The sequence below is a fragment of the Aquila chrysaetos genome, chromosome 1, assembly GCF_900496995.4.
Source record: "Aquila chrysaetos chrysaetos chromosome 1, bAquChr1.4, whole genome shotgun sequence".
In the NCBI taxonomy this organism is placed as follows: domain Eukaryota; kingdom Metazoa; phylum Chordata; class Aves; order Accipitriformes; family Accipitridae; genus Aquila; species Aquila chrysaetos.
This window is the reverse complement of record NC_044004.1, coordinates 66,334,628-66,362,535: the sequence shown is the minus strand read 5'-3', so window position 1 is coordinate 66,362,535 and position 27,908 is coordinate 66,334,628. Positions and strand designations below refer to the sequence as shown.

The window sequence follows — 27,908 nt, the reverse complement described above, 5'->3', positions numbered from 1 at the left end:
CATGAAGTACTTGTTTACTTGATTTGTGGTGCACGGAGCACAGCTTGCACTTTTTCTCTGCTTTCTGTCACTGGATTTGCTCCCCTCCTTTTTATACTGCTTTCAAGAAGTTTTATGTCATTTCATTTAATCGAACTCTAGTATTACCTACCCTATTACTTTTCAGTTCATACGAAAAGTTCATCTAAGGTATGAGCAGGCATATCACCATTGATTTTTAGCAGTTTATGAAATATCACTCTGTTTTGCCAGCAATACCATCTTACTGTCTTATCTCAAGGGACAGGCGGAGCATTATGGCACACTCAGAGTGTATTTTATAAGTGGCAAGCAGTCAGCAGGATGCAATTAAGCCAAGTATTACAGTCACGATCTGGAAAGGTTGCCCTGTAAAGTCCTGGTTTGCTGCCATTTTGTTGTGGTAGTCTTCAGATTGAAGTACATCTTGTGCTTTACAAAGGTGCTCCTACATATTCACTTAGGTGAATTCTCTGAGAGTTATCTTCTGGTGGTATAGTCATAAAAATACACTAGAAATTACTAACTGGTTATTCCTTTGGCATCTTTGCCATCTTTCTCCAAATCCTGTGGACTGGAATTGTGTTACACAAAATTCTGAGCTTTTTACTAGGGAGATACAGGTTGAGAGAAGCGTCTTCCCCTCGCCTAAAAAAAGCCAAGAAAATGTGAGCTACAAAAGACAGAGACTCATGGCCTCTTCTCTTTTTTATGTTTTCAGGGTTGTGGTTGAAAGACCCTCAGCAAATCTTGATTAGTGACTTGTGGATGTATGCCACAGCACTCCTGTTCCTGATCTCATTTCTCCCTAAGTTGCCAGCACACAGAGGCACAGCTGTTGGCAAGTTCTTCTTATGCCTCTTTTTCTTACCTGGAGGTGCCAGATTTATTGGAAAAGTACTTGATCCTGAACAGACAGCTTCTAGAGACATGCTCTGTGCACTAAATGGGCCAAGAGAGCTGGGGTCAATCAGCCTATCATCCCCCAAACCCCTCAGCTGGCTGCCTGCCTCATGTTGAGATCCCAGTGAAGGAGGGATCTGCAACACCAGAAGGATCAGGTACTGGTTGCCCAAAAGAGGCACCAGTTCTGCTTCTTAGCATTTTTAGCTCCCTCTGGGGCTCTGACCAAACTGGCCAGTCCTCAGTCAGGTACTGCTGGAAGAGCAAGAGCTGAAATGGGAATGGAGAGCAACCAGAGCAAGTGGCTTTCTACTGCTTCTACTGTTGTGCCAGACAGCTGCCTGCTTATCTGAAGCCTGCAGTGCAAAACCAAAACAAGAGAAAGCAGTGCAGAACCATATCTTCAGGCTCACTCCCTCCCTCTTCAATCCAGTTTTTTTATCATGCAATTGCAAACTAAAGAAATTCCCTGTTCACCAATACAAGAAGACTTACTTTCAGCCAGCTGCTGTACCAACATGCTCAGAAGGTGCTTTCTGAACAGCATCCTTCACGCCAACATGACAGCTAACCAAAGCTAATAGTGGAAGAAATTATTTCAAAATAGCAAAACGTCAAGAACATGCCTGGAGGTAGAAGAGACAAAAACCCTGGGTATCTTACTGCAGCCAAGCATTCCCTGTTGCCCTATCCCCAGTACCACTAGAAGTTCATGCAAGATGCAGAACATGACTCCTACTGACACCACTGGTTACAACAGATGAGAAGGAAAGCGTGAATGTGAACAGGAGCAGGAGCTGGTAGAGATGACTGAGAAACCTGTAGAAAAACAACAGTTTCCTCTGTAGGGCAAGAAATGGCAGCATGCTTTATCCCAGGAGTCTTTGGCAATGCCCCTGCAAACTGAGGTGGGAAGTTGGCTTCAAACTCTCACAACAGGAAATTGCCCCTTCTGGCTGCAAGCTTTTTGGCGGTCTGCATCTCCTAGAGAAAGGAAAGCACAGGGAAAAAAACAAAACCCTGAACAATTCTCCTCTCCTAAGGATTTGGCTTATTACAGAAAAATCTGACCATCAGCCTTCCTGCTTCTGTCAGCAGCTCCCAGGTTCCACAGCATTCGCCCTGCCTTCCCCATCACACCTCTGGAGAGCAGGTCCAGCCATCTTGCACTTCCCTACGGCCACAGGGCCAGACTGGCAGCCCTGAGTGGCTGTGCACCTGCCACCTCTGTCGAGCAAGGTGCTTTGTCCTCTCCCCTGGAGAATGGGGTTGAGCCTGGCAGAAACCACCACACCTCTGACGCCTCTGAAGGTGCCACTCAGCTCTCGATGATGTAGCACTCACAGCCCCTGTAACAAAATGCCATGCTGTTGTTGGGGCCAGTGAGGTGACCTGGAGTGTGCAGGGCTGGATGGTGCTGCACGTCAATGGGAGGGAAGGAAGGAGGGAAATAATTCCTTTCCTGCTGCTCAACCTGCTGCCAGGCTGCTCTGCTCCAGCAAATCCCAAGGAAAGCAATGGTGCACACCTAAAGCAATGGTGCAGCTCCAAGAAGAGATAGAAGAGATGCTCTTGCCCCTTCTGTTATGGCACAGCAGCTTCTGCTGGCGTGGGGCAGGCAGAAGCATCATGTCCTTCATGATGATACAAATAGGTTTGTATCTTCCCTTATTACATTCTAATAAAGTTACAAAGCACGCAGCCGGCCTCTGTGCAGGACATGACATGGTAAGGTTTTATGGTGGTGGGAAAGAGAGCACAGGGTCTGCTCTGCTGCTCTGCTGGGGCAGAGGGACCGGCCCAGGCAGCGCGTAGTGACTCCCCTCGTTATTTGCCCATGCACTGAGACTAACCGGCTGCTTGTCCTCTTGCCACTGGTATGTGCCAGGCCAGGGCCGGCACGTCCAAGACAGCAGGGCTTTGCTGAGCCCGCCTGGGTTCAGGGAAGAAGTGAGGCAAGGGGCTTGGAGCAAGGCAAGCTCCACGTGACCTAAGTGCATTACAGTGATTCACAAGCAAAGAGCTTAGGGGTGGCAGTGCAGATAAAGTTCATTATTGAGATAAAGCCCCTGTAGGCCTGTTGAGGTGTTTTTCCAGCAGGCTGTAAGAGAGAGGCTGAAAGCATCAAGCCTCCACCTCGTTCCTCGTGCCCTTCCCTGAAAAGAGCTTCTCCCTCCCAGCCTTGCTCCTCAGGAGGCTCGGCCAGGAAAGCCGGGTGCTCGAGGTGGTCCTTGCCGCTGCGGGGCTGGAGGAAAGCTTGCCTCCGCCGGACCCCTGGCCTGGGTTGGTGGCACCGGGACTGGGGAGGATGGGGAAGCCGGGGAGGATCCGCCTTGCCCTGTGGACATAGCGCTGTGGTTTCCAGCGCCGGAGGGCCGGCGGCGAGCCAGAGCCGCCGGCCGGGGAGAGCGCTCCTCGCTAGGTGGAGCTGCCGGAGCGAGCACCGCGCTGGCAACCAGCTGCAGCCCCGGGAACCCGCCGGCTCGGGGGCAACCGCCCTGAGCTCCCCAAGACACGCCGTGTCCCAGCCCTGCGCCCCGAGCGCTCCCTACGCCTGCTCACCGCCGATGCTCCTCGACGTCTTGTTACACTGGAACTGAAGCGAAGCAAGCCAGATCTTTCCTTCAACAAAGTCGTGTTACGAAGTATACCGCTCTCGGTAATTTTGTCTGTCATTTAGCCTGAATCTGCTAATCAATGCAGGCCTGCCAGCCTTCGATGTGATGCAAAATGCTGAAATATGATTTTCTAAAAATCATAAAAATATGCACATAATGATAGCTACTGCCGCTGCTTTCTCCCTCCCATCCTCATCTAGATCATCAATTTAATGATTTCCAGTTCCCTGACACTGGACCACCCTGTGCCAACAATTTCTAAGCAAAGCTCTCTCTGCTGATTTCCATGGGGGGCTGCTTAAAGATCGATAGCCAGCAATGGCCTATCGTACATATATTTGTCTCATGGAGTGAAAGAAACTATATAAAAGCTCCAGCTACGCCAGTTAAATTTCCATACATTTTTGCTGTTAATGTGAAACCAAAGTAAAGCCAGACATTAGTTTTAGCCTTACAGCATACCTGGTTATCCACATCAAGAAAGTGCTTACATTAATGCCAGGGTAGTGCCTGGACCCATACCCAACAACTGCAGCTGTGGGGACACTCACTGCCCTGCACGTGCTTGGGTGGCTCGACTGGCCAACCGGGGCCAGGGGATGATGGGTGAGCTTCTGTTGGGTCTAAATTAGTATCTTTATCCACACCTCATGGGCACATACACTGCACAGCAGGAAATTTCTGTGCAGCAATGTACAACGGAAAGAAAAAGGAAGGTAACTTTGGAAGGGTGGCACCTTCACAGCCCTTAGGCAAAGATAAATGAGGGAGATGGAGCACCAGTGCTCCTTGTCCCTGCTGTTACACATCTGGCCTACAACACGTACATTTCAGCATGACTGTGAATAGCAGGTTTCTAAAATAGTTTCTTTGCCTGTGTCTGATCAGCCGCGTGCATCCAGTCCTCATGGGGTTGCTCAAGCTCACCTGGAAATGGAGCAGGCCACTCAAAAGCAATCACACTGCAGACTGAGGTGGGCAGAGGCAGCAGCAGTTCCCGGCGCTGCTGCTCCCATTTCCAGTGAAAAGAAGGACCATCCCTACTGCAAGGACTGCAGTCCTTCGCAAGAATGTGGCTAGAGGGAAATACCTTGTCTGAATGCCACGGCACATCACCGGCACATCTGTGCCAGCTGCAGCTCTCGGTAGCACCAATCAGGAATAGACAAACGTGGTAATGTTGAGAAATCTGTTGCACGCTAATTAGTTAGGATAAACGGAGACCTGGCAATCAGTAATACCACACAGCTATTGCTAGCAGGGCTTTGGAGCCTGGATGCCAGCAGAATTCTGCGTGCACCTGCAGCGGACCCCTGCCACCACATTAAATAGATATACGTCGCTTCCACACAGCAGCGTTAACAACAGAGCTGGTGGGCAGTCTTTGGAGCTATAAGCTGGACAAACCTCAGGCAAGGCTTGTACAGCCGAGAGGGGAGCGTGCAGTGAGGGCAGAGCCTGAGCAGGGCAGGGGCCTGGGGGTGGGAGAGGGGTTCAGAGTAGGACTGCGACAGGAATGGTCTCTGGTGAAGCTGTGGATCCCGGACAGATGGACACTCTGCACTTGTAATCCTCTCCTCCTGGCTTTTCCCCAGCAGGGGTCAGGCTGGACCAACGATCACAAATCAAAAGTAAGAGTAACTACTCTGCTCCAGCATCAAATATTTTCAGTGCTCCAGAAAGGAAAAAAACATTTTGCCTTACTGAGGATACGGAAAATACTTGAACATCTCATTTAAGAAAAGCAAAGGAAACACTGAAATGGCAACAGAGGTGACTGTAAGTAGCAGCCTGCAACACCCTCCTTGTCCTTGCAGCTGTCTTAAAAAAGCAATGACCAGGTCCTGTTTCCACTCAGTCTCATTACAGTCTCAGCCTCCATTCCCAGTTATTCTGGATACACTGCAGTGTAAATGGAAACAGAATTCGGCCAGGATGTGGGGACCACAGCGTTAGAGCAGCAAAGTGACATGAGCATGTCCTCAGAAGTGACTGGAAGACCCCGGGGAAGGCAAGAGCTCACAGCATCCGCCACCGGCTGGAAAGGGGAAGCTGTTACCCACAGAAACCATTCCTGTGCAGTCAGACAAAATAAGTAACACAAAGCAATACCAGTCCTAGGCTGACAACTCCAGCACACCCCCCAGCTAGACCTGGCAGCGTCTCATGGCCCTTGGCACTCTGAAGAGCAAACCAGGCGGTCTGCAGCGGGGTCACCCATGCAGCCTCTGCCTTTGGCTGTCACCAGAGGTCTGCAGGCAGACACTCTGGGACAAGAATGCTAAAAAGCAGGTGAGATGTATCCAAAGGCCTGGCTCCTGAAAAATTTTCTGGCCAGCTTTGCCTCAGTTTATCGCCTAGTGAGAGGACACAGAGGATGGCATTTCCTGCATGGAATTTTAATGATAACTTTATTATATTTTAGCGTATTATTGGCTTGTGATTTTGTAGTCTTACAAGAAATTTCCGATTCCATATCTCCATTAAATGTCTGATTCATTTTCTTGGCTCCTGGTAATGCCTCAAAGCTACATCACTAAAGAATCAGTGCTCTGCATTAGATAAATATAAGACCGAGTCTGATTAACCTATTAACTATTTTTAATTAGCTTTTACTGTTCTTCAGATATTCCATGTTTTTGAGGAAGCAGAAAGAGAACGAGAGCATGCTGGTACTATAGAGCTGTATAGAGCTAGCATATGGACCGGGATTATTCATCATCATTGGCAGGCACTCTGCTGTAGGGAATCTTGCAACAACATCACAATTTTCCTGCTAGACCGAATGCCATAATGGACACATTTGCAGCGTGAATTATGGGCAAGATAGAAAAAAATTAAATCTTTATAGCATTTTTATGCTCTGTCTTCCTTTTTGGTAATCAGATCTTGATTAAGAGTTGGAATTAGCACCCAGAAGAACATTAGGCTTTCCTGGCTCAGTTCCTTTCCACCATGTAGGGCAAGCAACAAATGATTCAGTGGCTTTACAGTGCTGCTACAACAGAAAGGTGTCTAAATACCTATCCATCACTTTAAGAAAGTAACCGACTGCTTGCTTGCAAGGAAGAACATAAGGTAATGGCAAAGCACTTTATTTGCTAAATAAAGCCATTACTCGATTTAGTTCAGACAGACCCGTCTTCCAGTCACGATGACTTCCCGGGGCAAAAGCTGGGCAAGGTGGGGTCCCTGGCATCTGTCCCCGCTGCTGGAGGGCTGAAAGAGCTCTGGGCAAACCCTCCCTTGGAGGCACAACCCCGGGCACAGCTGGACACTGCAGGTGACACAGTGCAGCAAGCTGCAGTTCGGGTCCCCGTCTCATCAGCTTGAAGAATATCTGACCCTGCTATGCCAAAGCACTTTGGACCTTTTAATTTTAGGTGTTCTCATGGGGTTTTTTTTTGCTTTCAGGTATGCTGGGACCATTCCAGCCAACGTGAATTTTTCAGAGGCGCAGCTGCTCCAGCACTCGCACTTCCTACGCCTCGACCGAGCAAACAAGTAACTGCCGCTTTTTCTGACAACGCTCCTTCTGTATACCTCCTAATTCATACCTCTTCTTGGCCTCCGCTTTGTGTGACCGGGGTCTCCATCGCAACTTTAGCCCCCTCTCCCCTCCCCGCCGCCTCCTCCGGCCAGACCTTGGTCCCTCGCTGCCCGGGCTCCCTCCGCAGCCGCTGCCTCTGCCGCCCTCCGGGGGGTCCCTCCCCGAGACCCCGCGGGGTTTCCGCGTGAGCTGCTCTTCTCCCGCGGCTTTGCCTCCTTTCGGGTGGCTGCTCGCCCCCTGCCCTCTGCTGCCCCGTCCCGCCGGCCGGCTGCTCGCTCCTCCTCTCGGCCCGCACCCCCCCGCCCGCTCGCTCGCCGGCTACTCTCTCTTTTATTATTTAACTTGGTAGTTGCTTTATCTGCAACAAGGCGGTGAAGCGCTTATGGTGAGACCTAGTGAATCTGGCGAAACGCAGCCGGGTATTAACGTGCAGCCCCCGGCTGCAGCGGACCCGTTCAGTAGCCGCCTGTGCTCAAGGAGTAATTCGGCGGCGGCGTTTTCAGGCTGCGGTTTGTTCACCCCGTTAGCGACGTTTGTTATTGGGGTGGTTTTTACTCCCACCTCTGCCTAGCGCGCTCACGATGCCCCCCCCCCCGCCCGCTGCTTAGCTGCTGAGCGGCACAACACAGCGCCCGGCCGCCGTCTGAGTAACTTTCCCTGCCTACGGCTGTGCTTAGGGAAAACAAAACCTGAGTCTGCAAACGGAACTAAATGCCAATATTTTCAACTATTTCTGGATGGCAGTTATTAAAGACACAGAAAGGAGGTAATGTGGACGGCTGTTTTTGAATCCAAACTATTTCTCGAGCACGGGTCAGCCCTATTGGCGCCATCTCACCTGTGCTGCTATTTTTAGGAAAGAAGTTGCACGAGGCGGCCCCCAAACACCCGCTCTTTTTCCAGATGCTACCCGTTCATTCCAGAAGGAAGGAAGGAGAAGCAGTTTGTGCCGGAGGGATTGTTTTGTTTTGCTTTCCCTAGAAAACAAACCCAGAGGTGCCGGGCAGCGAGCTCCCGCTCTGGCCGGGAAGGACGCGCGGAGCGAGCGGAGCTGCCGGTGACGCTGCGTGTCGGCCGCCGGGCGGGGGAGGCTGCGCACGGCGCTGGCACCGCCGGCTGCCCGCAGCAGCCCCGAGCGGTACCGCGGCCGGCAGGACCGCACTGCAAGAAGCAGGCGCAGGGCCGCCGGGTCCGTCCCCGGGGACTCAGGCCGCGGTTCCTCCCCGCCGCCAGCGCGGAGCCGCGGGTGAAGCTGCCGCCGCTGCCGGTGGCCGCCCCTGGCAAAGCTCCCTCGGGGCGCTCCGAGGAGGGAGGCAGCGGGCCTGGGGCGGCGGGAGGAGCCCCTGTCCTCCCCCGCCCAAGCCACACCGGTGCAGACCCCGGCCCCCGCACCGTCTCCTCCGCAGACAGGAGGAAAAGCAGCTCCCGTGGGTGCTGCCCACACAGCGGGGCCACCCCGCGCCTGCCCCTGCGCTTCCAAACGCTGTTTAATTTTTCTCCCCCCAATTAAAATGCAAATCGGTCACTTTCAGAGGCAGGCTCCCCCCTGCCCACGCCCGCTGCCCGAGCCGAGCCCTACGGCGCCGGCGGTGCGGAGCTGCAGCGGCCGAGCGCTCGCTGGCTCCTCTGAAACCGACAGAAAAGGACCTTTTTGGTTTTAGTTTTCGAATATTTGAGAAGTGACCCAAGGACCAGGGAAAAAAAAAAAAAAAAGCGCAAAGCTGGAGACTTAAACGTGAGCTTCTCGGAGGCGCAGTCTGTGTGGCGGTGCAAAAGTTACGGCGTGGCGAAATCCTGCTCTACGCGCCCTTTCTCCAAGTGTATTTTTTCGCGGCTTTGTAAATTAAACTAAAACAATTCCGAGCAACACGGGATATTTAGAAACAGACGGAAACACCGTCGCAGGTCGAGGATCAACATGCTTCCCCTTTATCTAAGATCCGTAATCACAAAAAAACCCAACCCAAACCTAAATTCCACACCAGACCCTTTTTCCACGCTCGAGGAAATAGAGTTCCCCAGAGGCACACGGACTCGGGCACAGACAGCACAGGGTAAAAACGGTTTAGGGTGATTTTGCACCGCTCTTCCCTCCGTGGGACGCTCTTTTGGGGTCACAGGGGATTTTTTGCGTTCCAGCCCCAGGCGACGGGAAGAGCCGCGAGCAGTCGGGGGCGCCGGGGACAAGTGTCGAGGGGGCCCGTTACCGCAGGCCTCGGGTGTACAACACCGGCCAGTGGCCGGGCAGGTGGGACCGGTGGCCCGGCGGAACGAACACGCGGTTCTGATGTGCAGCGGGTCCAGAGAGAACCCACGCGGGTCCAGAATCGAGCCAGGAGGGCCGGGCCGGGGCGAGCTGTGCCGCCCGCCACCGGCTCGCTGCGGCCGCACGGGTGAGGCGCCGGGGCAGGCCCGGCCGGGAGTCGAGCGGCTCCGCTCCCCGGAGTCGTTCCCGGGCCACAGAGACAGAGGGAGGGGGAGAGAGAAAGAAAGGAAAAAAGCAGAACGAAGGAAGGGAGGAAGGGAGGAAGGAGAAAGAAAGAAAAGAAAGAGAAAGAAAGAAATATAGAAAACAGAGGGAGCAGGATATGTGAAGAGAGAGAAAGAGAAGAGGGGAGAAAAAAGAGACGAAAAGAGAGCAAAAAATGAGAGAGGAAAAGAAGAAAAAAGAAAAAAGAAGAAAAAAAAAAGAAAAAGAAAAAAAGGAAAAGGAAAAGAAAGCCTGAAAGGAAAGGGGAAAGGAAATAAAAAGAAAAAGAAAAAAAAAGGAAAAGGAAAAGAAAGTGAAGGAAAGGAAAGAAGAAAGGAAAAGGAAAGGAGGAAAAAAAGAAAGGAAGATAAGCAAGTAAAGGCAAAACAATGGAAAAAGGAAAGGAAAAAGGAGAGAAAAAAGTGAAATAAAAAGGAGAGGAAAAAAGAGATGAAAGGTCAGGGAAAAGAGAAAGGAAAAAGAAAAGGAGAAAGAAGAGGAGAAAAAAGGAGAAAGAAAAGGAGAACGAAAAGGAAAAAGAAAAGGAGAACGAAAAGGAAAAAGAAAAGGAGAATGAAAAGGAGAACGAAAAGGAAAAAGAAAAGGAAAAAGAAAAGGAAAAAGAAAAGGGAAAAGAAAAGGGAAAAGAAAAGGAAAAAGAAAAGGAAAAAGAAAAGGAAAAAGGGAAAGGAAAAAGGGAAAGGGAAGAGAAAAGGAAAAGGGGAAAAGGAAGAGAAAAGGAAAAAGGGAAAGGGAAGAGAAAAGGAAAAAGGGAAAGGGAAGAGAAAAGGAAAAAGGGAAAGGGAAGAGAAAAGGAAAAAGGGAAAGGCAAAAGGGAAGGCAAAAGGGAAAGGGAAAAGGGAGAGGAAAAAGGGAGAGGAAAAAGGGAGAGGAAAAAAAGGGAGAGGAAAAAGGGAGAGGAAAAAGGGAGAGGAAAAAGGGAGAGGAAAAAGGGAGAGGAAAAAGGGAAAGGGAGAGGAAAGAGGGAAAGGAGAAGAGAGAAGGGGGAAAATAGCAGAAAAGGAAAGAGGAGAAGAGGAGAGCAAGGCGAGACCCAAGTTGGCGGCAAGGCGGGCGCGGCGCGGGTGGGCAGGGCCGGCCGCCGCCCCGCCCCCGCCCGCCGCCGCCGCCGCCGCGCCCGCTGCCGGCCGTGCCCCCGCTAAAGGAGGCAGGGAGCGGGGCGGCGCGGCGCAGTGCGCCCCGAGCCTCGCCCGCGCCCGCAGCCCCGACAGCCGCGCCGGCAGCCAGCCAGCGGGAACAGCGCCGGGAGGGATGTGGGGCGCCGGGAGGAAAGCAGGGGCGGCGAGCGCGACCCCCGCGCCGCTGTGAGCCCCCGGCTCCTCGCAGGCACAGAGAGAGGAGATTATATACGTGCGTACGCCCGGACCCTGCGCATATACACGTATATATACACCCGCCGAGGGCAGCGCCGCTTTTCTCCGCGGGAGCGGCCGCCGAGGCGCAGCCCTGATGCCCGGCGGGGCGGCGGGGCCGCCGCTCGGGCGCACAGCTGCCCGCTAGAGGCGGCGGCCCCCGCGGGCTGGATGCGCGGCGCCGGTGCGGGCGGCACCCCCGGGCCGGCCGCCGGGGCCCCGCGACGCTAGGGGCCGGCCGGGCCCCCCGCCCCGGGCCGGCGGCGGCGGCGGCGCGGGGATGCTGGCGCTGGGGCAGATGGACGGCGCGCCCCGGCAGGGCGCCTTCCTGCTGGGCAGCCCGCCGCTGGCCGCCCTGCACAGCATGGCCGAGATGAAGGCGCCGCTGTACCCCGCGTACCCCCTGCCCGCCGGGCCCGCCTCCTCCTCCTCCGCCTCCGCCTCGCCCGCCTCCGCCTCGCCCTCGCCGCCGCTCGGCTCCCCCGGCCTCAAGGCGCCCGCCGTCTCCGCCACCGCCGCGGGCGGGCTCTCGGCGCTGGGCTCGGCCCCGCCGCAGCTCTCGGCCGCCACCCCGCACGGCATCAACGACATCCTCAGCCGGCCCTCCATGCCCCTGCCGGGCGCCGCGCTCGCCTCCGCCTCGCCCTCCGCCTCCTCGGCGGCGCCCGCCGGGCTGCTGGCCGGACTGCCCCGCTTCGGCAGCCTCAGCCCCCCGCCGCCGCCGCCGCCCGCCCTCTACTTCAGCCCCGGTGCCGCCGCCGCCGCCGCCGCCGTGGCCGCCGGGCGATACCCCAAGCCGCTGGCCGAGCTGCCCGGCCGGACGCCCATCTTCTGGCCGGGGGTGATGCAGAGCCCGCCCTGGAGGGACGCCCGCCTCGCCTGCGCCCCCCGTGAGTACCCAGCGTCGCGGGGCAGCGGGGGGAACGGGCCCGGGGAGCCGCGCCGGGAGTTCGCTCCCGGTGCTGGGGAGCCCCCGCGCGCCGGCATCCCGGCGAGACCCTCCCGGGCCTCCCCGGCCCCGACCGTGGCCGAGGGGACTGGCTTTGCCTCACTTTCTTTTTGTTTCTTAAGTTTGCTTTGCTTTCTCCCTCCCCCCTCGGGCGGCGCGAAACCCTGTAAACGGTCGGTTATAGGCGGCGAAAAGAGGAGTCCTCTCGGGGGAAGGCGGCCGCGCTGCCGCCTGCTTCACCGTCCCCGCTGGGGACTCCCGGGGCCGGGGCTGGTTTTAGGGGCGCGCACAAACTTTCCCCGAGCAGGACTTTCCGTTTCCGCCCGCTTGCACTGGCCGCAGCTTTTCTAGAAAACACTACCGTTTGCCCGCTCAGATTTTCGATCCTTAAAGGAAAAATAAACAGGGGGAGCCGGGAGGCCGGCGCCGCCGCGTTCCCCAGGCAGCAGTTTTGTTACAGACGCCCCCACGGAGAGACACCCCCCCCGTCCCCCAGGGCCGCTTGGGAGCGAAGCACTTTCCCAAATCCATAGATTAACGTGTCTGTCCCTGCCTTCCCTTTCTCTCCCCCCCCGCCAGATCAAGGCTCAATTTTGCTGGATAAGGACGGAAAGAGAAAACATACCAGACCCACTTTTTCTGGCCAGCAGATTTTCGCTCTGGAAAAGACTTTCGAGCAGACGAAATACCTGGCGGGCCCGGAGCGAGCCCGGCTGGCCTATTCTCTGGGGATGACGGAGAGCCAAGTCAAGGTGAGACGAGCAGCTCACGCACGGAGCGGTGTGGGGCTGGGGCAGGGCAAAGCACCCCTCTCGGACCGGGGAAAAAAAGGGCCCCGCCGCGGAAACCGGGTCTGTCGTGGGTGGCCGGAGATGCTGCGGGCAGGGGCCTTCATTACCTTCAGTACTGGTGGGGCCGAGAAGGATATTTTAAAGTGTATCTTATTTAAAAAAAAAAAAAAAAACACCCAACCAAATAAACCCAAGCAAGACTGAGAAGCCCGGTGCGTTCAGCGTCTCTGGCCCGCACCCCCCACAAAATTGCCTGGCCCCGCTCCGCGGCCCTGAGCCGTCGGGCAGGGACCGCACACCCCGCTCGCGCTGTCCCGCCCCAAACTCTCCGGTTTTGTTCCAGTCCAAGCTGCGGGCAAAGTGGAGGTGTGAGGAGTTGGGAGACGGGGCTGAGCCCTCCAGGGGCATGCGGGGAGGCGTTTGCTCTGCGGGCGCGGGGACGCGAGGCAGGCTCGGCCGGGGGGGGCCTCTCGGCGGTGCTCACACTTTCAGACTGATCTGGAGACCCTCCTTTGTCACTGCAACTATGTCCCAATGGCTGCGAATAAATTATCGCAGCCTCGACAATGAAAATAACCCCCTCCTCTGGCAGCACCCTGCCAGAGAATATAGACATCTGGGGGGGGCAGGGGCGGCCAGGGAAGGATTCAGCCCGAAATGCGTGTTTGCCCCCCGCCCCGGGTAGGAGAAAAACACAGGGAGGGAGGGCCCCGGGCCCACCGCGGACCTCGGGGAGGGGGGGCGCTGGGGGCGGCTGCTCGCCGGCGCTGGGCGGGACCCGTGCCCGGACGGGTGGCTCGGGCTGCGGGGAGTGCGGTGCCGCGGGGCTTGGCTGCTTTTCGTTGACGGGGAAATCGTCTGAGGGCTGGCGAAGCGGGAGTCGCCACCGCACGCTAGGGACGGGGAAGCGCAGGGCCGCGGGGCGGGGGCGGGCCGGCGGGGCCGCGCCGGGTGGCGGTGATGGTGACGGTGGCGGCGGGGACAGGTCTGGTTCCAGAACCGGCGGACCAAGTGGCGGAAGAAGCACGCGGCCGAGATGGCGACGGCGAAGAAGAAGCAGGACTCGGAGACGGAGCGGCTGAAGGGCGCCTCAGAGAACGAGGAGGAGGACGACGACTACAACAAGCCCCTGGACCCCAACTCGGACGACGAGAAGATCACGCAGCTACTGAAGAAACACAAGCCGGGGGGCGGCGGGCTGCTGCTGCACCCCGCCGAGGGGGAGGCCTCCGCCTAGCGCGCTCCGCCCGCCGCCGCTTTCGGAGATGTACAGATCTATTTTTCTAGACTCTACGAGCCCGGGAGGAGGAGGACGAGGAGGAGGAGGAGAGGCCGGAGGGGAAGCAGAGAGGACTGCGGCGGAGCGGGCCCCCAGCGGGCGCGCCCGTCCTCCGGCGCCGCGTGTTATTGTAGGGTCGCGGGCGGCGGGGAGCGGCGGGGGCTGCCCCGGCCCGGGTCCCGCTCCCGGCGGTGCGGCGGCCGCCTGTTGACGGCTCTTTGTAAATAAACCGTGAGTCACCGCGACCATAGGCGTTCCTTACTGTGAATATTTAAAATGTAAAATACCTTCTTTTTTTGTACAGCGGGGGCCGGGGGCGCCGCCCCCCCGCCCGGTCCGCGCCGCCCCGCGCTCCCCGGCGCCGGGCGGTACCGGGGGGCACCCCCGGAGCCCCGAGACGGGCGGCAGCGGGGTTGCCGAGGAAAAAGCCGCCGTGGTTGCCACCGGCCCCTCCCTCGGGCCGAAACTGCAGCGGCCCCGCGTGCTATTTATTAGTATTTTTAAAACCCTTTCAGTTGCGGTCGTCGTGCAGAAGGAGGGGGGAGAGGGCGAAGGGACAGAGTTTGCTTTCACTCACACCGTTTCCGATCAACCGCGTGTTGAAAAAGTAGCTGGTGGGAATTGTCACAACCACTTTCAGTCAAAATATAAAATTCATTTAGTTGCTGTAATTGAATTTAAAGTGTGTTTTCTTTTGTATCATATGGAATACTATAGAATGTAAATTGTTTTCTTTTTTTTTAAGCTAATAACGATGATATATCGTGATATAGCATCTTAACATTTATTAATTTATATTAAAAATAATTCGGTTTGTAAAGAGAAGAAAAGCCCTTTGCAAGACCAGTTAAATGTAATGCACTTTCTGTTTAAAAAAACGATAAATCAATTAAACCAGTTTAAAGACGTCTGCTGCCTTCACTAAAGGGTACAGATAATCTGATCTCATCAGAGATTAAATAATGAAACCACGGTACAGGAGGAGAAAAAAAAAAAGGAGATAATTTTCAGGATCTTTTGTTCAATCTCTGTAGTAGGTTTTTTTTTTACTTTTTTTTTTTTTTAAACGATGGAAGTTGTTCACTTTGTTGTGGGAGTTGAAGAAGGATACAAATAAAATAAGCGGCGGCTTCTTTGGGGACAGGGCTGGCGGCTCCTGCCCGCGCCGGTCCCTCCGTGAACGGGGAGGCAGAGTTTCCACCCGGCCCCCGGAGCGGTTCGCCTCAGCCTAAATTAGGCTGTATTAACTTTTTAAGCGGCGGGCGATGCAAGATGTTATCGAGGGCAGAGTGTTACCATTATTATAGGAAAGAAACTGTTTTCCAAGAAGAAAACGGCGAATAAAATAAGAGCCTGGCTAAGGGTCTAGAGTAAATAGTTAGACCCAATACCGAAACAACTGGCTTAAATTGAAACTCGTTATCTAGACACGATCATTTCCATATCTAAACAGACCAGAAACAATCGCTTTTTTTCACGGCTGCAGCAGACCAAACAGAAGCGTTGACATGACAGAGAAAAGGGCCAACTATTCTGGAGGAAAAAATAAATAAATTGGTATTCTTCCGTAAATTTGTGAATAATTTTCTCCCCCGGGCGGGGGCGGGGGGAGAATAAAAAAAAAAACAAAAACAAAACCAACAGAGCAGGGTTTTATTCCGCTTTCGGCTTAGACAATGCCGGGGCCAGGAGGAGGGAGCGAGCCCCGGCCCTCTGCGGCTGCCTCGGCGCGGCTGCCCGGGCTTTCCCGGGCCGGGATGCCGGGGGCTGCCCACCGCCCACCGACCCCCCCCAGTCTTTCCCGACGCGTTGTAAAGGCAGGAAGGGAAAGGCCGGGCGGTTTCCGGAGCGCCGACTCGACCCTGCCGGCACTCGCCGTTACGATTTCCCCGCGGCTTTTTCGGGGCCATAGGAAAGAAATGAAAATACCGCGGGGCTCGTACCGCCGGGGCGGGGCCCGGCCGCTGCCCGGCTTGAGCCCGGCCGGCGGCAGCGGAGCCCGGCCGGGCCGCTGCGGCCGGGGGGCCGGGCCGGGCCGGGCTGAGGTCGCCAGCTCGCCCTCAGCGCTTTCCGCCGGCGGCCGCTCCGCCGCCACCGCTGCTGGCGCCCGGTGCGGAGCGCACCCGCTCCCCCGGCGGGTACCAGCGCCCTCCCGGCTCCGGCGGGCAGAACCCGGCCCCGGCCCCGGCCCGCGCTCTCCCTCCCGTGTGTACCCCCCGGGCTGCCACGAGCACCGCCCGCCCCGGCGCACCCCGTCCCCGTTTCCAGTTGACCGAAGCACCGACTGAGGCTTTCCAGTTAATTTACTTCTGCACAGAGACCCAGCTGGCCACCGGTTGAAGTTGGCACCGTCAAAGTGGAATCGCAGGGAAAAAAACGCCCAGCACTGATCGCTTGGTTAAGCTGGTTTTGTCCGGGGCGCTGGAGAAAAGAGCGGGTTATTCACATGAGCTCACTGCCCCCCCTTTTCGGGGCAGGTTTTGGAAACCAAACCCGGCTCGGCGGAGAGGCACAGCCTGCCTCTCCTCCAGGAGAGGACTTTTTAGGAGGCGATCCAATAACTTCACGTCGGGATCGCTGCCATGAACATCGCGGCGAACAATTAGGAGACAAAATGTCAGCGGGCTTCACGGGGCGTGAAGCTCCCCCCGTGCGTGGGGCCCGGCCAGATCAGCCGCAGTTTCAGTTCGATCCTCCAAACATGCAGGAGTTTGTTGCGTGACGGTATAAACTCACGGATAACGACATTAAAAAAGTACTGCACAACCATATCTATTGAGACAGGCGGCCCAGCAGAGCCGCTCCCCGGCAGCCGCCCCGCCCCGGGCCCGGGCCGAAATCTCCGCGGGGAGTAAGCGGCGCGCACACACGTGGGAAGCGGCGGGCGCCGGCTGTGCGGCCGGGTAGCCAGGCTGGGAGTCCTCGGTGAAGCGGTGAGAGACCAGCGCGGGCTGGTCCCGACAACACCCTTCGCAAACAGCTTTTGGTTTTCCTTTCTTTCTGTAATCGAGCCCTTGGGTTTAAACCCAGCTACCTTCCGCGTGCATGTGCGGGATTTCCCGGCTCAGGGGAAATAAAAGCGGCTGTTTCTGGGTCTACCCTGCCTCGGTCCCTGCCATGTGCCTTCTCTGGGGCGCAGAAGACACCGCGGGAGAAACTCCTGGCTCCGCAATCCCAGGGTGCCGAAAGCATCCCTCCCTCCTTTTCAAACGCCGCTTCTTTGCCGAGCTACTTCGCAACGGGAACCCGCTGCGGTCCCTCTCCAGCCTCAACGAGCACTACCGCGGGAGGAGGAAACTTTTTTTGCCCACAGAAACGCACCAGGCGCAGGTCCCCGCTCCGCGCCCTGCAACAGCCGTCGGCATCGGGGGGTTTCGGGGAAGGATGGAGGGTGGGAGGGAGAGAGGGAACGCACGGAAAGGGAAAAGGAGACAGGGGGCCAGCCCCGCCGCCCGTACCCCGCTCCCGGCTGCAGCCCGCCGAAGGCATGCATATAGATGCGGGACATATGGACGCGGGCAGGATCCGCACCGCCGTGCCACAGGTCCCCGAGCCCGGCAGCCCAGGCTTCGTCCCGGGGGACGCGGGTTACAAGGGGAAGCCCACGGCCGGCCGGCGGGCAGGAGCGGCTGCGGGGGAGGAAGGAACGGCTTTCCCCGTGCGGGATAACGAAGTGGTCCCTCCCCTCCGGGGCATGTGCGTGGGGGGGGGGGGGGGGTCCCAGTCCGTACGCCACCGTCACCCGGCCTCCGACAGGCCCTACACCAGCGCTGTGACAACCCCGAGGCCTTCGGGCTCTTTGATCCCGGCAGCAACTCCCACCCAGAGCCCCCAGCGTAGGCAGCAGGCGAGGCAATGCCTGTACCCGGGCCAGAGGGATGCCCAGACCGACAGCCACGTCGGGACAGCCCGACCATTTCAGCGAGTGCTGACCTCTCCCACCCTTTCCCTCACGCGTGTTCGCCTTTTATGAGCTCCTGAAATCCCGTTATCGTTCATCACTTCTCAGTGATATTAATTTGTAACGCTTCCCACATCAAGCACACGCCGTTTTCGCCCCCGGTCTCCCGCTGTTTGCCTCCGTGATGTCGTTTCCCGCAAGACTTTCGTTATATCCATGCCAGCCGCTCCAGGGCTTTGCCTTCGGCACTCCCTCCCTCGGGACACGAGTTGTCCCACACCCCAGAGACCCCGGGGTTTAAAATGCGGGTGGTGGGCTTTCACACACACACCCCCCCCCCCGCCCCGAGGTCGCTTCCCGTATCGAGGCCGCTGGGAGAGAGAGACAGGCGCCTGCAGAGTGATCCCGCGTTCAGAGCCGGCGTCGCTGCACGCTAATTAAAAAGTAGGATTAACTGCTCCCTCCTAATTGCAGCTCCGCATTTACCTTCTGCACCGATAGGTATTTTCCAGATACATGTTTCTGGCAGCGTTTACCAGCTGTCTCGAACAGCGGTTACAAGTCTCCGGGAGGGACGCAAACATCTGCCGGGGAGCGGGAGGCGGGCGGCGGCGCTGCCGCAGGGACCGGCCGGCGCTCCGCACCGCACCCGCACCGAACCCGCCGGGCGCCCGGCAGCAAGCGTGATTTGTAAGAACGAAGTTCTTTATACCACAAGGACAGAGGCAGGCAGCACCGCACCGCTCCGCATCCCCCGGGGGTTTAACTCCTGCCCGGCGGCCGGGGCTCTGGGAGACGCCGGGCGGAGGCAGTGCCGCCGGGCCGATCGGTGCCCGCCCTGCCCTCCGGGGCCGGCGGGCTGCGGGGAGAGCCTGGCGCTGGCCCTCCGGCAACAACCCGCTGCCGCACACCCAAGTGCATCCCTGTAATAACGTCCTCGATCATTTATTAAAAGTCGTGTCAAGCGAGCCCATATAATTCATCTTTATGCAAATACATCAATGTCAAGCCATTAGTGTATTGCTCGGGTTTTTTATTAAAGTGCATTCTTTTTAATTCAGCTCAGTAAAATACGAGCCCTATTGCTCAAGAATTATAGCAACTATTAGAGTAACATATGGGCAACATGCACTCAGAAAATAAAAATCAACAGATAAAGTGGCAGGGTCACAACGGGGAGCAAACACTTAACAAAATGGCAGCGGGGTAATAGATTTTCCTCCCGCGCCCCAGCGCTGGGGTGTCAGGAGGAGCCCGCCGGCGCGATCGCGGGGCGGCCCTGCCCGCAGCCCGGAGCCCGCCGCCCGGAGCCCGGAGCCCGGAGCAGTCGCCGCCCGGCCCCGGCCCCGGCCCCGGCCCCGGCCCCGGCCCCGGCCCGTTCTCCGCGGGGTCTGCGGGAGCGCAGCGCTGCCCCACCGACACGCACCTCCGCGCCGCACCCCCCGCCCCCCCCCCCCCCCCCCCGCAACGCTATCCCGGATTTAATGAGAGAGTTGCCCACATCCTCATCACCCCAGCATGGTAATTGAGCAGATCTATTAACTTGTTACACTAGATTTGTTTAAAGAGACTATTACACAGTCATTTAATCAATTTGTTACACTGGAGGTCCTGACTTATGAGACACTTGCCGTATGATTCCTTAATGACTGAATTAATTTGTTTTAATAAAACCAACATTGTGTACAAGCACATTTCGAGAAATGTAATTTTGGAGACGGAACAGTCCAATGCTTCATCTGATTAGGTCTTTTCTATGGTTTATCAAAGTCGTGAGTTGCCGTCATAAACTGCGTGTATGGGGTATTTTTCTTTTTTATAGCGTCATTAATTTAATATGGATCATTAGTTCTTTATACACATGCATGTTCTGACAAATGTACCCAATGAATAATGCACCTAATGTGTTTGGGCTCAAATGCATCACGCCATAAACAGAAACTGCCGCAAAATAAATAATAATAAATAGTAATAACAACAATTAATATCGTAGCCGCCCTGTTCTCTCCCACCCCGCTGCGCTCAAGGCCGGTTTTCCAGCGGAGGAGCCGGGGCGCTCCCCCACCGCGGCGGCATCACCAGACCGGGCGCGCTACGGCGGGAGTGCAAACAGATTTACGGTGAATTAAGGTTATCCCGAGAGCAGATGTAGGACAAGAAAATCGGTTTTGCTCCTGATGGAAACTGACGTGTGCGGAATAAATGTAAATAAACACGAGGGTCCCCAAGAAAAGGAACTTGATGGTATCGATTATGTAAAATAATCGCCACATTACAAATGTTAATGTACTATGTTAATGTACTACAAATAGCCGGCGTTTAAGGTCCGACTTTGCGCACAAGAAGGAAGGAGCAGCCTCGAAAAACGCTTGGGGAACCGGGGGCGACAACAGCAACGCAGACAACGTTAACGACAATAATGTCGCTGGTGACGATGGTAACAACGTCCCGCCGCCACGGCCGCACGCCCCGTGCCCGGAGGCGGCGGGGCACCCACGGGCGGGCTCGCCGAGGCGGCGCCCAGCCAGAACCGCGGCTCCCTGGGGGTTTGTGAAGGAGGGCAGCGCGGAGAGCTGAGCCTCCGCCGTGCGAGGGGCCGGGAGAGCGGCAGGGCAGCCCTGCTGCTGCGGGCTGCGCATCCCGGAGTGTCACACGCAGGGCAGCGGCCGGGCGTGCAGACGTTAAGTGCAAAAACGACTTCTGTACAGAACATGCCGGCGCCTTAATATCAATCAGAGGAGGCGTCTGAACAGATTGCTTTCATCTAAATTCTTACACGTTGCCTTTGAAATTCTTTGCTCTGATAGTGTATTTTTTTAAGTAATTTCCACCAGTGACCTTGAGATCCAGGAATTCAGCGGGGCATCTACTTCTTTTTACACACAAGCATGTATTTCCCGGACCCCAGTGGAATGTCAAGCTCAGCCCAAAACATGGCACTGCTGCTACAACGGGCACCTCCTGCCCCGGGGTGAGCAGCCGTGAGAGCAGCGACCAGCCTCACGCCTTCCTCTGGAAACGGTAACGCCAGGTACAGAGCCCACCGAGCAGCATTGTTTTGCACACTGCTATACTTTGCACATAGCAGAACTTAAAATGAAAACCCCAAGAGGCTTACTGCTGAGAAAGTATAACGAGATGGTGAAAACGCATCTTCAGAGCGGTCTTTCCTCCTCCTCACACGATTTCTCACAGATCGACAGCCCTTTATCTTCAAAGCTACACCTTCTACCCCCTTAAAAAAAGTAGGCAGCACATCCACCAGTGATGTATGCAGCAGGTGTATTTAAGTAAATGGATTCGACCTTTTGCCCATTTTAACAGATGCTGCTCCTGACCACCCCAAAAAGCTTGTTTAAAGTTAACAACATTAAGCGTTGGAGGTCACAAGGCCAATTCAAGGTCATTTTAATTCTGGCTAAAGGTTAATTAGATCACTGCATTAAAGCAAGAATAGACTATACTCAACTTTACTCTAATGAGGACAGACAGGTTTTTTTATATACCTCTTAACTGCTGCCTTTATGATAAGGATATAGGGTATATATCAGGGGAGAAATCTTGCTGTCAGTTCCACAAATCAAGTTACAGGAGCTCCTCTGGCTTTACACTGGTAAGGCATAAATGCAGTGCTTGGTCCATTTTAATTCTTTTTTCCTTTGTGAGGTGGGCCATCTGGGTCTCCTGTTACTCTTTTCCCTGTCCGTCCACCCCACCCACCCCCCACCCCAGGGAGCCTGGAGTTGTTCTGCTCTGCTTTGAGGAACACTGGCCTCGATGTCCAAACGTGCACGGTGGAGGCATGATCATCGGAGCCACCAGAACTCGTGGACAGCGAGGCACTTGCCTGGGAATGATACTCAGATGCCAACTCACAGAGGCAACAAGCCTCATTTGAAAAATATCACAATATTGTACTTATGAATGCTGAACCAAATGGAAAAGTAGTTTCTGATCTGGCAAGTGTTACTGAGCTTTCATAATACTTTGCACTCTGCACCACGGCAAATCCAAATTTATGGAAGAGTTTATTTACAAAAAAAATCTGGATAGATGAGACCATGGAAATAAGAGGTTCAAGCCTGATTAACCCTTCTGAGGAAAAGCAAGGACCTCTACCTGTTTCTCCTTCCTCCCAAGCAAACCCCCTGCTGCTGGGCTGCTCTGGTGTGGACTTCTCTCTGGATGGAGCTGTTCAGCTTTGAGTCAGGAACTACATCAGAGCTGAGCACAGAGGCCATACGTCCCTTCTTTTTAGGTAAATACCCTCGCTGCTGGGCCTCTAGCTAAACATGACTCTTAGCCCTCATATCTTCCCAAATTGGATGTGTAATTCCAATCTCCTTCAGAGAAACTTTCTAGGGGAGAACTTAATCCAAATTATGGTTTCTAGAGGAAAGTTGTGGCTTGACAGATATTTTTGCAGCAAGAATCTGTTTTGTAATGAATATTCCTAATCAGTTCAGCATTTAAAATCATGCCATAACATCAGGCTAGAAATAAGTGTTCATATTAATTATTAGACTATAGGTATTGGATGAATCACTGACACGGAGGGATAATGGTCTGTCTTACAATCCTAGTAGTATCAGTCCACCAGAACAATTGCCCAAGACTGCCAGGGTTGAACATGCTCTAAATGTCCCACTCTGACTCGCTGCGGGAGCATGACTGGAGTCACCGGGAAAGGCGAGCCATCCCAGGGCTGAGAGATACAGAGACACAGCAAGGTGTCGGTGCACCAGGAAAGTCACTGGAGGGAAAGAAGTGAAGAAGAGGGAGCTGGAGAGCTTACGTACCAGACAGAACAACGGAAAATGTGAATTGCCGGTTCGCAGCACCCGGTCACTAATGCTATTTTCAGCTTAACAGCAGGGACCATGAACAGCACAATAATACCTAGTGAGGTACCCACAAGAGGAACAGCCTGAAAACAGCCCCTTCTTCACATACTTCTGGGTACCAAAGACATTTACCGAAATCAGGATCAGGTTGTTGGCTATTTATGATTAGTGAAAGGGCTACATTTATTGGATAATTTATTTATAATGAATAATTCAACCAGTTTTATATGGAAGAGTTTCATTTACTTGTGCTGTTCACTTGGGAGTCAGTGAGACTACACCACCATGCATTTTTCAGCCAGCCTTCACTTCCTAAATTTGGTTGTTCTGCTACTGAAGTTACAATACAATCACCAAGTTCAAAGCTATTTATCTCTTTTTTTTTTTTTTTGTCTCGATACAGCGATTTCAGACACTCATGGCTTCCAGACCACAGCATAAAATATCAATAGGAGAGAGAATTGCCCTTGTAGCATTTTTGGGGTTTGCCCTGTATTTTTAAATGTATTGCTTTATTAAAGCAGTGTTATTCTCAGCACAGGCTGCTGGCCTCCTGCTACCACTGCATGCTACATCACTTGTTTCCTGGGCTCTCCTCCCACAACCACCCATTGGATCTCACCCTGAGACTGCCTGCACAGCCTGCAACTGTCTGTGTGCAGACCCTTTGCGGAGCAGGGTTAGCTCCTGACTGGGCCAGCCACCTTCTTCCCCAATACTTCCATCAGGACTAATTCAAACAAGCACTTGCCCCACTTTCTACTTCCCCTATAGTGCACCGATTCAGCACAAGCCACAGATTGCACCTTCATTGGACTTTCCCTCCCCAGTTGCCTTAGCTTATCAAGAAGCTCACTTCAGTATTTATTTTTTTTAGTGATATGATGCTCCTAGGCAATGGCCCTCTGGAAGAGGAGCTCTATGGACTTTCTTCTTGCTCATGTCCTGAGGAGGTACTTATAGAAGACTGTTGCTTGGTTTCTCTCCTGATTTTAAGCATTTTTTTCACAACAGTACAAGGTTTTCCAAAATCTCACTAACTCCCATACTTAAAAAAAATTTTGATAAAATTAATACTTGTAATGGATGATTGTGCAATAAATAAATAAGCCGAGCAGTTGTGAACCTGATTCTCGGCTAGGAGAAATTACCCTTGCTCTGTCAGGCCACCCACTGAGGACCTTGGCAAGTGTCTTCTCCCTGGGGCTGACAAGCTCCTGACCAGAAAGTCCTACAATATCTTTGTAATTCTGGCAGAACTGTGTCTTCCATTGGAAAAAAAAAAAGCCCAGGTCTTTTATATATATATATATATATATATATATATAAAATACATATATATAAAAAACATATATATATATAAATATATATATAAAAAATAGACATGTATGTAAAATAAACTTTTACCTATCTAGGCATATCCCTGTTTGCATCTTTATTTGAATAGCTGTTAATCGCTGACATTCCCCAAGGAGGCCACCAGAAAGAATGTCAGGGGCCCTGCTCATAATCCAGCTGAATACCTGACTATTTAAGGTACTCTGGAGCTGCATGAATCAGAAAGAAAACAGCTCCCCCTACCCATTTTATTAGAAGGCAATAAAAACTGGTGGTGTCTCATTAAATTTAATGAGCCTTCATAAAATAACCATTACACTGTGGAGGTAATGAAAAGAATAACTATGATGGTTAGTAAATAAACCAGCAAGGGTGATACTATTAGATGTCCCAGATACCTACCAGGTACCAAACAGGTAAATGACTCTCAGAATGAATCATGCTACCTTACACCCCTTTGTACCCATTGGTATCTTCTTCTATATCAGTTTTGTGGAATTTCTTTCCCCTCTTCCCATATGACATAAGCATCTTTGATGCAGTGCCATTTGTTTTTATAGCGCTAGGCTGTACCTGTAAAACCCTGAACAAATCAGCACATAGATAACCTTAAAACCTAGATGCAAACTCCCATGAGTGGCCATGGGTTCTGTGCCTCCCCATTTCTGAAGTTTCTTCTAAACTAGCCACCACTTCTGAAAATGTGACTGCAGAAGTTTCTGGGACAAAATCCTCATTTGGTATAAATCAGCGCCATCCCATTCTGCACATTCTCTAATCGCAGCGACAGCTGCAGGCACTAAGGTTTAAAAAGGTGGCCCAAAGTCCAAGTCTTTCTTACCTGGCTCATGCATGCTGCTGAAATAAAAGAGTTAAGCTAATTACGGGATCAACTCTACTGAGAGTTTATGACTGCCCATAAAAAAGCAAGAAGAGGGGCTGAGTAGAGGCTAGCATAAAACTCCAGAAGGTTGCTGTGGGAAATGTGACTTTTGCTTTTCCCATGTCACCCAAAAAGGCACAAGGAAAGGTTTCATGGGAGCAAACGAGGAGAATCTGATCTGCAGGCTTATTTCTATACCCGTGCTTCCTTCTGAGACTCTTGCTCCTACTGAGGTCAACTGTAAGATTATTACTACTTCAGTTGCTAAACAGACATTACGTGTGGGTGTGATGTGTCAGAGCTATATTACAATATCTGCAGTGTTTATTTATGGATTTAATTGTGGAACCCAAATACAAATACTGAAGCCTAATCTTTGCCTACATTTTTTTTTTTACATGAATGCATCATACAGGATCCAAAAGAGGCTGAGTAATAACAGGGCAGAAGTTGTACTCTTCCATGTAGACCATTTATCGAGAGATGACTGTTTTCCTGAAACTTACAGCTTTCACGTCCTGGAAGGACTTAAAATTGTGTGTGTGCTTCTCTTCTGGGACATGCCATGTACAAAACTGGACTGTGAGATTATTAATTTTTGTTTGTTTCTATATCTTGTTTCTTGAAACAAGCACAGTGGCCAACTTCCCAGATCTCTCCCCATCCAGAGATCTTATACTGCCCTATGCAAACCAGGGGCAGAAGTCTAACCTAAAACTTCTTGAGGATGCAATGTCCAAACGACTCCACTGAATCTTATTCCCCACTACTGCCTGGCTGCTTCTCTCCTGCCCCAGCTGAAGGGGATACAAACTTTCCCTTGGTCGCTGTTTTCCTGCTTCCTTATCCAAGAGAAAGATGAGCAGAGCTGGACCATCCCCTGGTCCTGCTCTCTCTGCACTGTTGCGTGTGTGCTTCTCGCTCGCTTGCTCTAGGATAGGACTCAAGACAGGAGTACAGCACTATGCACCCCTGGGCACAGACTTCTCCACTGTGGGAGGAGACCTTTGTACCAATGTAGCGGCATGGAAAGTGGTCTTAATGGTGAGCCCTTTGGCTAACCCAGAAGCCATTTCTTATCAATTCACAGTCATTATTGTTATTTTATGATAGAGGCAGTTCAATTTTTGTTGAATTATAAATATTGCAGATCTATTTCCTGCCCCCCCCCCCCCAGCAGTTCCCAAAGACATGTAAACCCATAGTGTGATTGCTCCCTAATCTAGTTGAGGTGATGAAATGGTGCCAAAACTCTCATTGCAATTTCATTAGCATATTCATGAGTCGCACTTTTGCAGTGTTGCAGAAACAACACAAATTGGTTTGTGAATTGTGAACTCCCCCTTCTTTGCCGCCGTTGTCGTCTTTTTCTTCAGAATCACAAATTGCGGATTAGCAAGGCAAGAGTGCTTGGGTGACTTTGGGGCCCGACCACTGAAGTTTGTTAATGTACCTCTCTGGTTTTCATTGTAGTTTTCCCTCTTGCCTGGCATTTGTGTGCATGCGTTCTGTTAATGGAGGAGTGAGAAGCAGGACAGCCGCAGGGTTGCTAGCTCTGCCATCCTGGCCAACCTGCTCCACTATCACAGCTCTGTTTTCTCAGTGATAACCATGTTACTTGCAAAAAGGATTAAATTCAATGGGCATAGGCAGTTCCAATTTTCAGATGAAAGGTACTAAAGACCACAAATTCTTCTTATCCAGTTTAAAAGCAAATGCATCCTGCATAAGAGTGCAGCAGGATCGGCAGAACCCTCCCATGACAAGCTACTACAAATCTCCAAAGCTGCTGTCAAAAATGGTGTCAGCTTACTGGCAGAAATCCCCCCCTTCAAGGTTGAAAGGCAGGCTGGTACAGGCCGGTGGCAAAAGATGGCAGCTGTTGTGGAAAAGGCATCAGCCTTTACAGGGCCATTGCTGGGCTCCTTGGAGGGATTACTTGGCACAGCTGCCATGTAGCCTCGGTGGGTACAGATGTCTGTACTGACCCCCCGTTCACTATATGGGTGGTAGGATCCCACGCTAGGGATGTGATCTCAAATGAAAGTTACCTGAAGCAATGGGAAATGTTTTTCCACTTCGCTCTAGGATTGTATAAAACAGTAATGAAAAAAACACATTGTAAGAGCACACAGAGAGGTTGCGTCAGATGAGGACAGTTATGTCATCTTGTATGCAATGTGACGTTAATGGCACACAGGGTTCTGTCTGGAATGAGAGCTTGAGAACCACGCAGGGCACCCGGTGTTGCACACCCCTCTGCCCCCCGCACTGTGCACCTGTGACTGGCCCATCCCAAGAGCCTGGCACCAGCTGGGGCTACCAGTGCTCGGCAGCTGGGACATGCTCCTGAAAGGTCTTCTCTGACCTGCCAGCAAGGTGTCTGACACTTACAGGGGATACCTGCAGGTCACAGCTCATGGGACAGTTTGCCTCCAAAAACTACAACAGAGCTCGAGGTACGGGTCTCCCTGTGGCTTGCTTGACAGTAGGTTTGGATGCTGTAAGCTAAACAGTGTGGATTAGTGGGGGTAACATGTTTGCAGATGAGACACCAGCCCCTGCCTCGCGCCGAGTCGCTCCAGCAGTACAGTCATTAAAGCACATTGGAATATGGTACCCGCTCCCTGAACACACGTGCCTGCAGCTGAATTTCACAATAAGCCATCAGCTTTTAAATATGTTCCACTCCAACTAAACATCCAAAGAGACCTATTCATTAACTTAGCAGAGGCTGTAATTACATCTCTTACAGGGAAATCACTCTTGTATCCATGAGATGTTATTCTGGTACTGTGTTTGGAAAGCCCAAGGAGCTCCCAAGCTCCACGGTGGGTGCCAGTGAGAAGGGGAGGTGGGAACGTTGTTTCAGGGGGCTTCTCACAGCTAACGGTCCTCTGCTGTGCAACCCAAACCTGTTGCGAACACTGGATGTGAAATACATTTGAAATGGCAGACTTTCACATGGAGCTTGATTTAATTTTTCTGTGG

General features: G+C 53.3%; 2 protein-coding genes across 3 annotated transcripts in view; one reads left to right on the top strand and one right to left on the bottom strand.

Annotated features, from left to right (window-relative positions):
- Positions 1-22,499, bottom strand: part of CDS1 (CDP-diacylglycerol synthase 1) — a 67,181-nt gene extending 44,682 nt beyond the window's left edge. Inside the window, exon 1 of the mRNA XM_030021525.2 lies at positions 22,428-22,499. Coding sequence (XP_029877385.1) covers positions 22,428-22,484 — 57 coding nt within the window. The 5' untranslated portion in view covers positions 22,485-22,499. The remainder of the gene's footprint in view (positions 1-22,427) is intronic.
- NKX6-1 (NK6 homeobox 1) lies at positions 10,756-15,523 on the top strand. 2 transcript variants are annotated; one of them, XM_030021559.2, is made up of 3 exons: positions 10,756-11,822; positions 12,532-12,633; positions 13,658-15,523. In XM_030021559.2, the coding sequence occupies exons 1-3, from the start codon at positions 11,213-11,215 to the stop codon at positions 13,957-13,959; spliced, it is 1,014 nt and encodes a 337-aa protein (XP_029877419.1). In that variant the 5' UTR covers positions 10,756-11,212; the 3' UTR covers positions 13,960-15,523. The 2 variants fall into 2 exon arrangements, with proteins under 2 accessions (XP_029877419.1, XP_029877409.1); XM_030021549.2 differs by having other exon boundaries at positions 12,461-12,633.
- Positions 22,500-27,908: the final 5,409 nt, after the last annotated feature.